The sequence below is a fragment of the Entelurus aequoreus genome, linkage group LG21 (assembly GCF_033978785.1).
Source record: "Entelurus aequoreus isolate RoL-2023_Sb linkage group LG21, RoL_Eaeq_v1.1, whole genome shotgun sequence".
In the NCBI taxonomy this organism is placed as follows: Eukaryota; Metazoa; Chordata; class Actinopteri; order Syngnathiformes; family Syngnathidae; genus Entelurus; species Entelurus aequoreus.
In genome coordinates, this window is record NC_084751.1 from 20376914 (window position 1) to 20389163 (window position 12250).

Here is a 12250-nt window from a genome sequence, read left to right on the forward strand (position 1 = left end):
TTGCAAATCCTTTGCAGTCAATGACAGCCTGAACATTACCAGACGCTGGGTTTCGTCCCTGGTGATGCACTGCCAGGCCTCTGCTGCAGCTGTCTTCAGTTCCTAATTGTTCTTTGGGCATTTTCCCTTCAGTTTTGTCTTCAGCAAGTAAAATGCATGCTCAATCGGATTCAGGTCAGGTGATTGACTTGGCCTTTGCAGAACATTCCACTTCTTTGCCTTAAAAAACTCTTTGGTTGCTTTCGCAGTATGCTTGGGGTCATTGTCCATCTGCATTGTGAAGCGCCGTCCAATGAGTTTTGTTGAAGCATTTGGCTGAATATGAGCAGGTAATATTGCCCAAACACTTCAGAATTTATTCTGCTGCTTTTGTCAGCTGTCACACCATCAATAAATATAAGAGATCCAGTTCCACTGGCAGCAATGCATGCCCACGCCATTACACTACCAACACCATGCTTGACCGATGAGGTGGTCTGCTTTGGATCTTGAGCAGTTCCTTCCCTTCTCCATACTCTTCTCTTTCCATAAAAGTTGATCTTTGTCTCATCTGTCCATAAGATGTTGTTCCAGAACTGCACAGGCTCTTTTAGATGTTTCTTGGCAAACTTTAATCTGGCCTCCCTGTTTTTGAGGCTCACCAATGGTTTACACCTTGTGACGAAACCTCTGTATTTCCTCTGGTGAATTCTTCTCTTAATTGTTGACTTGGACACAGATACACCTACCTCCTGGAGAGTTTTCTTTATTAGGCCAACTGTTGTGAAGGGGTTTTTCTTGACAAGGGAAAATATTTGTCTGTCATCCACCACACTTGTTTTCCGTGGTCTTCCAGGTCTTTTGTTGTTGCTGAGTTCACCAGTGCAATCTCTCTTTTTAAGAATGTACCAAACAGTTGATTTGGCCACACCTAATGTTTTTGCTATCTCTCTGATGGGTTTGTTTTGATTTTTCAGCCTAATGATGGCTTGCTTCACTGACAGTGACAGCTCTTTGGACTTCATATTGAGAGATGACCTCCCCAGATTCCAAATGAATATACCACACTTGAAATTAACTCTAAGCCTTTTATCTGCTCCTTGTAAATGAAATAACAAGGAAACAACACACACTTGGCCATGGAACAGCTGAGTAGCCAGTTGTCCAATTACTTTTGGTCCCTTAAAAGGTGGAAGGCACATATAAAATGTGTTGTAATTCCTACACCGTTCACCTGATTTGGATGTAAATACCCTCAAATTAAAGCTCAAAGTCTGCACTTAAAGCACATCTTGATTGTTTCATTTCAAATCCATTGTGGTGTTGTACAAGCTGGAATACTGAAATGTGTGTCAATGTCCAAATATTTATGGACCTAACTGTATATTCACATTGTTTGCCTTTTTTAAGAATAAATGCTTAATAGTAAATAATGCGATGATGTCATATTGGCCACACCCCTAACCACACCTCCACCACCACAGGTAATTTGGCAATTTAGGGGAAACCTTGACATTTGTCAGTAACAAAATAAAAATATCTTGCATTACGATAATGCTTTGTCAGAGATATTTTATAATGTTATTCTGTGATATTAAATGCTTAAATGTTAACACGCACACGGACAGGTCTTGTTGGTGTGCTCCAAAACGTTAATCAAGATGTTGCTACAAAAAAAACAAAAAAAGGAGAATCATTTTACCTTGTGTCTGCGAATATTTTAGGCATTGTTGAACACTTTCCGGAGTTTCAGAGCGATATATGAACAGTGGCTTCATGTAGTTACCGCTAGCATTAGTACAAACAAGCAGCCCTCAATGGCTGCAAGCAGCAAGTAAAATGAATGAATGAATGAATGAAGCATCCGCATGGTTGGCACAAAGAGGCAAATTTGGCTTAATGTAAAGGTTCGTAAACCGAAAAGGTTGCAAATAGAGACGTTCGTAAATTGAGGTGTCACTGTACCGTAATTTCCGGACTATAAGACGCTACTTTTTCCCCTCGTTCTGGTCCCTGCGGCTTATACGAGGGTGCGGCTTATTTACGGCCTGTTCTTCTCCGACACCGACGAAGAGGATTTCGGTGGTTTTAGTACACAGGAGGAAGACGATGACACAATGATTAAAGAGTGACTTTTCATATACCGGTAGGCTGGTTATTTTGATAACGTACAGGCGAGCACTTTGTATTACTTTGCACCGTTGTATTATTTGTACTCTGCACGAATGCTGTTCGCCATGTCAAAGATGTGAAAGTTTTATTGAATGATTGAAAGATTTATTGTTAATAAATGGGACGCTTTGCGTTCCCAAACAGTCATCTCTGTCCCGACAATCCCCTCCGGGGATAGCAGGAACCCCTATATACTACGGTAATTACACATCAAAATCCTGCGGCTTATAGTCGGGTGCGGCTTATATATGGAGCAATCTGTATTTTCCCCTAAATTTAGCTGGTGCGGCTTATAGTCAGGTGCGGCTTATAGTCCGGAAATTACAGTAATTGTATGGCATGCATGCTTTATGTGTGCATGAACACCCTTTAGAAGTATGCCGGGTAGTTTACCGAAGTCAAAAAAAAGTTATTGTGACCATAATTATCACGGTAATCAATATTATCATATCTGTACGGTGCGACAAATTTACTCGCAAATGCACCTAAAATACTTTTTAAAAAATAAATAAGTTTTAAACTGTCTCACATGTGCGAAAAGGCATTTTAGGTCTTATCAAATGTTGCTCCTAAAAGAAATCCATCCAAATTTGATCAAATTAGAGTAACATTTTCGCCCAACTGTATAGCATGTTTAAAATAAATTTAAACCATAACCAAATGATTTATCACTCGCGCTGAGAGCTGTGTGTATCCCCCCAACCCCACCTGTGGCAGGCACAGATGGAATTGGGGTTGCTCCTCCTAGCTCACACACTCGCTCCATCATGGATGATAATGAGATCTTAGTTGAAAAAAGTGGTCTGTAAAAGACCAAGTTTTTTTCACTAACACTTGACACAAACTGCACTGCGCGCAAGTAACTACGAGGGTTGGAGGGAATATTTAACAACAAATCAATGATGGAAGTGACAAACTTGCCATTCAAATAATACTGCGTTTGTTGACAAGAACATACAGTCATGGAAGCACATTCAATCTATTTATTAAGCAGAGGTAACACAAGCCAGTGAAAGATTCAAAAGAGCTGCCGTCAGAGGCGACAAACTGCTCCTGCTAGCCTCCTAAGCTAACAAAAACAGCTTAAACAGACTACTGAGTGGGCTAGCTGACGTCACTAGGCAACAGACACCACCTTTAAAAAAGTACACACACACTTAAACGTATCTTAACTGCATTATGACAGATATTTGAAGTTGTTTTTTTTTAAGTAACATTAATTACTAGTAATTAATTACATTTATTAAAGAGTAATTCCGTTAGTAATCCAATTAAATTTTTGGTCAAGAAAGGAGTAAATATAATTAACGATGTTTTAAAAGTAATTTTCTATACATAGCTTGTCACACAGCATCATGAAGCAGTTGGCAGGTTGGTGATCCTGGCAAATATCTTTGTGTGTATGTCCTATATCAATCTTTACCTATAAACATACACCAGGGTACTTTATTTCACATGTTGATGTTTTGTGTTTTTGTTAGCTTAAGAATTGAGCATAGCTAAATGTTTTTTTAAGAAGATTGGCGATTAGTTTATTCGCCAAACTATCGCCCAGCCCTGCACTCATGTTAGCGACAGTGCTAGCACACGTGGCACAGTTGGGAGAGTGGCTGTGCCAGCAACCTGAGGGTTCCTGGTTCAATCCCCACCTTCTACCATCCTAGTCACGTCCGTTGTGTCCTTGAGCTAGACACTTCACCCTTGCTCCTGATGGGTCCTGGTTAACGCATTGCATGGCAGCTCCCGCCATCAGTGTGTGTGAATGGGTGAATGTGGAAATATTGTCAAAGCGCTTTGAGTTCCTTAAAAAGGTAGAAAAGCGCTATACAAGTATAACCCATTTACCATTTATGATGACATTGTGTTTATATGTATGAGGGCACATGTGTACCTTGTTTGTGTGTTAATAATGAAATTGTGATATTTAAGACATTTCATATTGCTACAAAAAATGTTATCTGCCACAAAAAAAATGATGTGCTACTATTTTTTTTCATTTAGTAGCACTGGTGCTACTAGAGAAAAAGCTTAGCGTACAGACAGCTCCGGTATAGTTAAATGTGCTCAAAAAGTACTCATACGCATACACCAAAATCTTTTGACCAAGTTTTATTGTAAAAAACAATGTGTGTTGTATTTATGTTAGCATTTAAACTAGCAAGCGATTAGCATGCTCGCTGTTTTTGTAGAAAATTGTCACTGCCCAAGTTACTGAGCTGCCCGATTTTTTACAAAACATCGGCGTTGGACTATTTAAAACAACGGTAGCAAAATTATCAACTGATAATCCCAAATTATCGACAAGTACACTTTAAAAATAACTTAACCTTAGATTCCGTCCAGTTTTCCAATTTAAAGCTGCTCTTTTCATCTTGGCTTTGGCTCCCGGTGACATTGCTGGTTACTTTCATAACTAAATAAGCTTGCATTTTGGCCAACATTGAATGCTCAATTTTTTTGTTTAAATAACTTACGCTATCCAAAGAGTTTAATTGCACATACCTTGTCATTTTTGCTAATATTTTTTACGACACAAGGTCATGAGACTGGCAGAAAGTTATGTTTGCGCATGTGTGCTGCAAATGAGCAATACTATCATAAGTTTTTCAAAGGGTGGTAATCAATCACGTTTTTTTGATCATTAAAATTTGAAACGGTAATACTAACCGTCAAACATTTTACGGCGGTTTATCATACTGTAATTGTTAGATCCCTACCTAGTACAACTAGGGGTGGGCGAGAAAACGATAATTTCGCAAAATAACTTATTATAAAAATTATTTTTGTTAATATTAATCATAATCATAATGATAATAATAATAATAATAATAACCATTTTGATAAAGGGAAGGACTGGCCTCTTTAGTTGGCTTGGTGAGTTGGTAACAATTGGTGGAAAGGAGACAACTTTGTCTTGAAACATGCAGACTTCATGCAGACTAATTTGTAGCAACACGGCAGGGAAATCCCCTGCAGCAGCAACACCACCCAACAGATACACATACCCTGGCTGTGTCCAAATTTGGGGTCTACAGCTTAGCAGCCTTTGGTGGGTAGCTGATGTCATTGCGCCACACAAAGACCGTTCGACTCCTTGAACTGCGGCTGACAAACGTGTCTTGATTCTCCATTGAATAGAAGTGTGCATTCAGACCGTCCTACTGTTTTCTAACTATCCATAACCCACTTTTGCCCTTGTTTCCCCTGGCACAAATGTCAAAGTTCACACAGGCCCCCAAAATAGACTTATGCCTGTAGAATTGGTGTGTGTGTGTTTTCTTTGAAAAAGTGTTTGCTTGGTCAGACTTCTAGTATATACTATTGGCACGCAGTTGGAGGCGTTTGTGTCAGTGAGGGACAGGGGGACACTGGACAAACTGCTCTCCATCATGGACAACCCTGCCCATCCACTCTACCAAACAAGTGAGGGACAGCGGAGCTCATATCCGAACAGGCTCCTCCAGCTTCGCTCCCACAGTGAACGATACAAGAACTCCTTCATTCTGCACTCCATCCAGCTGTATAATCCCTCGCCATGCAGCAATAGATATTTGTCTATTATCAGGCCGCTTCCAAGTTAGCACACCTTTCTTTGTTTATTTTTGTTATTAATGTGTATTTTCTGTTGTATTTACCTTTTATATATATTGTATATATTATACATTATACGTATGTATGTGTTGTATATTATCTCTTGTAAATGGTCAATTTTTTACTTACTGTTTTCACCCTCTTTTTGTGCCCTCCTGAGTGTTTAATTATCCTTTTCCATCATTTGTACCTGAGCTACTGTGTATAAAAATTTCCCTTGTGGGTCATTAAAGTCTAAGTCTTAATATGCACCAACATTATTTATCTGAAACAGTTATATGTTCTTCAGAACATCTACCATGTTCAACCACTGACAGAAAATAAATATTTAATCTAAAATAACCTTTTGATGTCTTCATATCTCACTGAACAAAATAGTGATTTCATTTATATGGTGATAGACATCGACATTGACTGATATCAAGAAAATATACACATGTTCTCATGTCACCAAGCAGTAGGTATAAGTAGGCCCTTAGAGAAACATTGATCTAATGTGGCTTAAAGTTTTGACAGACAGCAGAGTTTGATGTTGTGCAATCTCAGAAGCTACCGAAGGCACCTTCAGGTCAATGAATATAGTCTGGCAATCACTCCTTATGCTTGTGAGCAGTTTCTTCTTCAAGGTCTGTGAACCATGAGTGTAATTACTGAGTGTTCTGATTGAAATTACTATTCAACAGGCAAGGTTGTGGGCTTTATCTTAATGTGTTTTCACTTAATTGGTTTGTATGTTCTGTATTTCAAACAGTAAGAAAAACAAGTATATTGATAAGTAAGGATGGGTACCTTCCACATTTGAACCGATACGGTACCAATTCCTGGTACCTGGGGAATCAATACCAGTACTCAACGGTATCAATTTCTGGTACTTTTGTGTGTATTAATAAATAATAATTGTTTTTAATAGTGAAATCTTATTTTTTCTTGTAACATTTAAAAATGACCTGATTATGATGACTTCTGTCCATTTGTGATATATTGTTTTATTATTGTTACTGTTATAAAAGCCACTATTTTGCATGTTTTTTTATTTTTTTATGCTTCACCGATAGTGTAAAGTCTTATTATTTAATTTGATTTGATAAACTTACTTGTCCTACTCTTTTCAACGGACCTCCGCCTCATATTTCTCCGAACAATCATTCTTTTTCATGACAGGACAGCTTGTAGGGTCAGAGGATACAATTGAATATCTTAGTTGCTCAGACAGCAATGTGCTTATATACATTTAGATTAAGGCATGTAATTTCTTAATGGAGAAAGACATTAATGTCCCTTGTTTTCATATTAGCATTAAAGATAGCAAGCTAGCATCAGTCATTCCATGACTTTATCAAAGTGCAGTTATCAATCACGGTTTTTCGATCAACTTTATTTAAAAAGGTAATACTAACACTCAGGAAATTTACTTTAGTTTACATTAATACCGTTAATCACTACATCCCGAGTTAGAACCGGCTGAGTTTGCAACTGGACATGACCCCATGTACAACCCAAGTAAAGTAACATGGCACCGGCGAGATTTGGTACCATATTCTGTGCCCATCCCCATTAATAGGATGGTTAATACTCACCAGTTCCACATCGGGGGGGATTTCGAGTCCTTCAGGAGCAACAAATGGTTCTTCACTCTCTTCTGGTTCAGGCTCTTCTATGCATGTGGACAACAGAAGTGGATTCATTATTCTGCATTCTGAATATAAACAATTTAGATTTAGTATAGCAAAAAAATAAATCAGACAGAACAGTTATCCAGATTATAAGCGGACAGGTTTGTTTTGGCGGCTGGTGGTAATGACAAAGTGTCAAATTTGTCAATGGTTTGACTAATGGCTAAATTAAATGGGTGACTAAATGGGTTAGGATTACATTAGTAAGCGCAACACAAGCAAACATATGCCATGTTTCGACCAATAATTTATTACACTGAAATACATCCTCCGGCTCATGTGGCCCTCACAGATTATCCTACAATTACTAGTGATAAGCATTTTATTTATGTTGTGATTTTGAAAACGTGGAAATGTGTGCCCATACGTTCACCTCTGCAACACTAATATACAGGAGTCGTGTGGCATCTGTTGTTCAATTCACGAGTCGTGTTTGTGTCTTGAGAATAAACACCATACAGTATGTGCAGTATTAGCAAGTAGGGCTGGGTAATAAAATAATATTGATCACAATAGACATGTAATCAATATCAATGAAAAATGTTCGACATATTTTTTTAATGATGTAAAGCAGTGGTTCTCAAATGGGGGTACGCGTACCCCTGGGGGTACTTGAAGGTATGCCAAGGGGTATGTGAGATTTTTTTAAAATATTCTAAAAATAGCAACAATTCAAAAATCCTTTATAAATATATTTATTGAATAATACTTCAACAAAATATGAATGTAAGTTCATAAACTGAACATCAAATCAAGTAGGCTATTCCATTCATTACAAATCAACAATGCAATATTCAGTGTTGACAGCTAGATTTTTTGTCAATTTGGATCAAAACTTATATGCCAATATAGTTTGGCCCAAAAACTAACTCATAAATGGAAATATTCGTTGACGTAACTAAAAATCTCCACCATGCCTTGTTTTTCAATTTTTGGGACTGATGGGGATCCCAAATTCACAAAAACAGGTACCAACAAGTTTTGCATAAAATAATCCCAGTTTAGGAGGTGTTTTGAAAAATAATATAGGAAAAGTCAAATACAATCTCCAATCTTCTTTAAAAAACATTTAGCTATGCTCAATTATTCAGGTAACAAAAACACAAAAGAACAAAATGTGAAATAAAGTGCCCTGGTTTAAGACATGTTTAAACATCAGCAGCAACATGAAAATAATTTACCTTTATCAATTGTGTTTTTATAGGTAATCATTATTATAGGACATACACACAAAGATGTTGGGTCACCAACCTGCCAACTGCTTCATGATGCTGTGTGACAAACGGTGTTCTGAAAATTACCTTTTACAACAGACCTGGGTATTCTGCGGCCCGCGGGCCACATCCGGCCCTTTGTACGTCCCTGTCCGGGCCGCGTGAGGCCAATCATAAATTACAAAATACATTTTAAAAAGTATCTATGTCGAGTGTGCAATACAACGGTGCTGCTTTTGTTTTGAAAAGCGTTATTGTATTACTTCCGTGTGGACGTATGATCGTGCGCGATTGTGAGTGAATGTGAACAGCTGCAATCACAAATTACAAAATAAATTTAAAAAAACATCTATGTCGTGCGTGCAATACAACTGTGCTGCTTTTATTTTGAAAAGTGTTATTTATGGGCGTATGTCTGGGTGTAACCTGTGAGTGAAGGTGCACGGCGACAAGTGATGCCCGGTTATCCACCATGAGACGCTAAAAAGAGAAAAGTTGATGACGAATGGTGTGTTTTCAACAAGACATGGACTGCACATGTTGCTGTGTTTAAAGAATATAGTGTAACGACCTGCTGAAGTTGATGTTGTGTTCTTGAGTTGCGGAAATGAGGAGTGAGGATAGACGTGCGTGTGGAAGGAACGAGATAAGTTGAGCTGTGTTAGTATAGGTTGCTCAATAAAAGTTTAAAAAGAGCGTCAGACTTGGTGTGCACTTCTTCTGGACGCTACATTTGGTGTCAGAAGTAAAACTTTGTGCATACTGCCGCAGCTTGTGTGCGCACACTGCGCTGCTTGTGTGCTCAGCCTGCTACGTCATCGGGAGGTACGTGCCACGATGTTTCCTGGCGACTTTGTCAAGATGGAACAGGAGGGAAAGGACTTTGAGTGGGAACTTAAGGTGCCGGCAGCACTGCAGATGTCTGTGTGAATCGCGGACGTGAGGAACTCGTCGCAAAGAGAGAGAGAGAGGGAGGAAGGAGAGAGGCAGCGTCTACAGGTGCAGCGCACGCTGCTTGGCATGGGGGAATTCCACCCTCAATGCAGACTCCCAGGTTTGATGGCAAGGCAAACTGGGAGGCATTTCATCCCACTTTTGACACCATTTGTAGCGTCCAGAAGAAGTGCACACCAAGTCTGATGCTCTTTTTAAACTTTTATTGAGCAACCTATACTACCACAGCTCAACTTATCTTGTTCTTTCCACACGCACGTCTATCCTCACTCCTCATTTCCGCAAAAGCAACGCTTCCTCCTTCTTCGCCAATCACCTTACAGGCGTGCTACGTTCACAACAAAGAGGATGCAGGATAACGTGACAGAAATTGAAATTTTTGCATTGTATTATACATCAGGAAGTGTTGTGTAAGAAAGTGTTAAAATAAAACCATCAAAAGCCATCTGCTTTGTATAAAGATAAGTTAGGTGAAATGAAAATATTATTATTATTGTTTATCTTACGGTATACAAAAAATTATTTGAGCAAAATTTAATTGAAATATTGTCGGTGCTCGGGTTGCTAATGCAGCCCGGTAAAAATTAATTGCCCACCCCTGTTTTACAAAGTCATTAATTATAGTTATTCTTTACTTTGCCAAAAATGTAACGGAATTACTCTTTAATAAATGTAAATAATTACTAGGGAAATTAATTAATGTCTCATTTAAAAAACAAACTTCAAATATCTGGCATAATGCAGTTAAAATAAAATTGAGGGTGTGCGTGTGCCTTTTAAAAGGGGGTGCATGTTGCCTAGTGACATGTGACGTCAGCGAGTCCACTCAGTAGGCTGAGTTTAAGCTGTTTTGTTAGCTTAGCAAACTAGCAACAGCAGTTTGTCGGCTCTGACGGCAGCTCTTTTGAATCTTTCACTGGTTTGTGATACCTCTGTTTAATAGATTAAATGTGCTTCCATGACTGTATGTTCTTGTCAGCCAACACGGTATTATTTGAATGGCAAGTTTGTCACTTCCATCATTGATTTGTTGTTCAATATTCCCTCCGACTGTAGTAGTTACTAGCGCACAATGCAGTTTGTGTCAAGTGGTGGTTAAAATAATGTTGTCTTTTATTGACCAGTTCCTTCAACTAAGATCTAGTTTCATCTGTGTGGGAGCGAGTGTGTGAGCTAGGAGGAGCAGCCCTGCTCCCCTCTGTGCAAGGAGCGGGTGGGGGATACACACAGCTCTCAGCGCAAGTGATCAATCATTTGGTTATAGTTTAAATTGATTTCAAACATGCTATACAGATGAGCGAAAATTTTACTCTAGTTTGATCAAATTTGGATGGATTTATTTTAGGAGCAAAATGCGATAAAAGGGTTGAAATCCCTTTTCACACATTGTGACAGTTTGTTTTTTTTAAGTTGCACGGTCTATTTTTAGGCGCATTTGTCGCACCGTACAGCACGGCCTCGACAATAGGGCAGTTTTTTGGATTCTTTCAATCAAACTGTAGTCAAACCAAAGACCTACACCACCTTAGCCGGGATCACTCAGAGCTCACTGCTGAGCCGTATCATCCTGGCACTAAACTTGTTTACATTTCCACACTTCGCACAATTTTGTTACACTTTAATAAGCATTTCTTATTTCTTGCATATTCCTTATTTTTGCACCTTAATTTTAAAAGGTTATTGTTTCGTGTTTAATGTGATTTTAGAATATAGTTTATATTGGTTATTAAAGTGTTTTCCATGGTGTTGATATGTCCTTTCTTTTCTGCCTTGATAGCTGAGGGGATTATAATCAAAGGAAGGTTATATTTTAAATTAAAATGTTTAGATATAATATATATTTATTCTATTCCTTAATTTGGATATGTCATAAAAAAATATTAATAATTAACAATATCGACTGATATAAAACACTTACATTGTGATACAGTTTTCAGCTATATCGCCCAACCCTAAGTGTGTACAAGTTTTTTTTTCACCTTTGACCTTTTAGCATCCTCCTCCTCTGTCGGCTTGGAGGGGTCGTAGTAGTCCGCGCTGTACTTGAAGGCCACTGCGTTATAAGTGCCTTCATCTGCCAGGGCCTCACTCAGACGCTTGTATTCCTCTTCTGTGGAAAAAACATGTTGGAATATTTTATACAAAGATTAACATTGAAACCTACAAAACTCAAAAGTTTGGCGCGAATAGAATGAAATGCTGCTAGTGGTGTCCGATACAACTTTTTCACATCCGATACGATGCCAATATTGGAGCTTTTGATATTGGCCAATACCAATATTGATCCGATACTACATCAGCACGAATCAAACATAGTTTTGTCATTTTGTCATGTGGAATTTTAAAAAAGGCTTGACAAAGTTAGATTTGTCAAACAATTAAAAATTATAGTTTTGGAAAACATTAACCTATTTATTATTAAGCATTTGGAATTAACTTATGCTGTCTTTAAGGCCATGTTCACACGAACACGGAGCGTTTCAAAAACACATATTTGGGGTTAAAACCATCTCCATCCACACAAGTGTAGTTTTCAAACTGTCTCTGTCTATACACAAACACATACACTTGCTGTCTTGCACATTTTGTTCAATCAGAAGCCTGAAAAAAGCAGCAATATCTGACTTGGTGGCATTACACCTCCTATTATGTTTTATTTTATCGACT

At 38.3% G+C, this 12250-nt stretch overlaps 1 protein-coding gene across 1 annotated transcript in view; it reads right to left on the reverse strand.

The window, feature by feature from the left end:
* Positions 1-12250, reverse strand: part of sfswap (splicing factor SWAP) — a 130824-nt gene that overhangs the window by 99201 nt on the left and 19373 nt on the right. Inside the window, exons 3-5 of the mRNA XM_062031151.1 lie at positions 11570-11693; positions 9876-9883; positions 7320-7396 (exon numbers count right to left, since the gene is read on the reverse strand). Of these exons, the coding sequence (XP_061887135.1) occupies positions 7320-7396; positions 9876-9883; positions 11570-11693 (209 nt within the window). The remainder of the gene's footprint in view (positions 1-7319; positions 7397-9875; positions 9884-11569; positions 11694-12250) is intronic.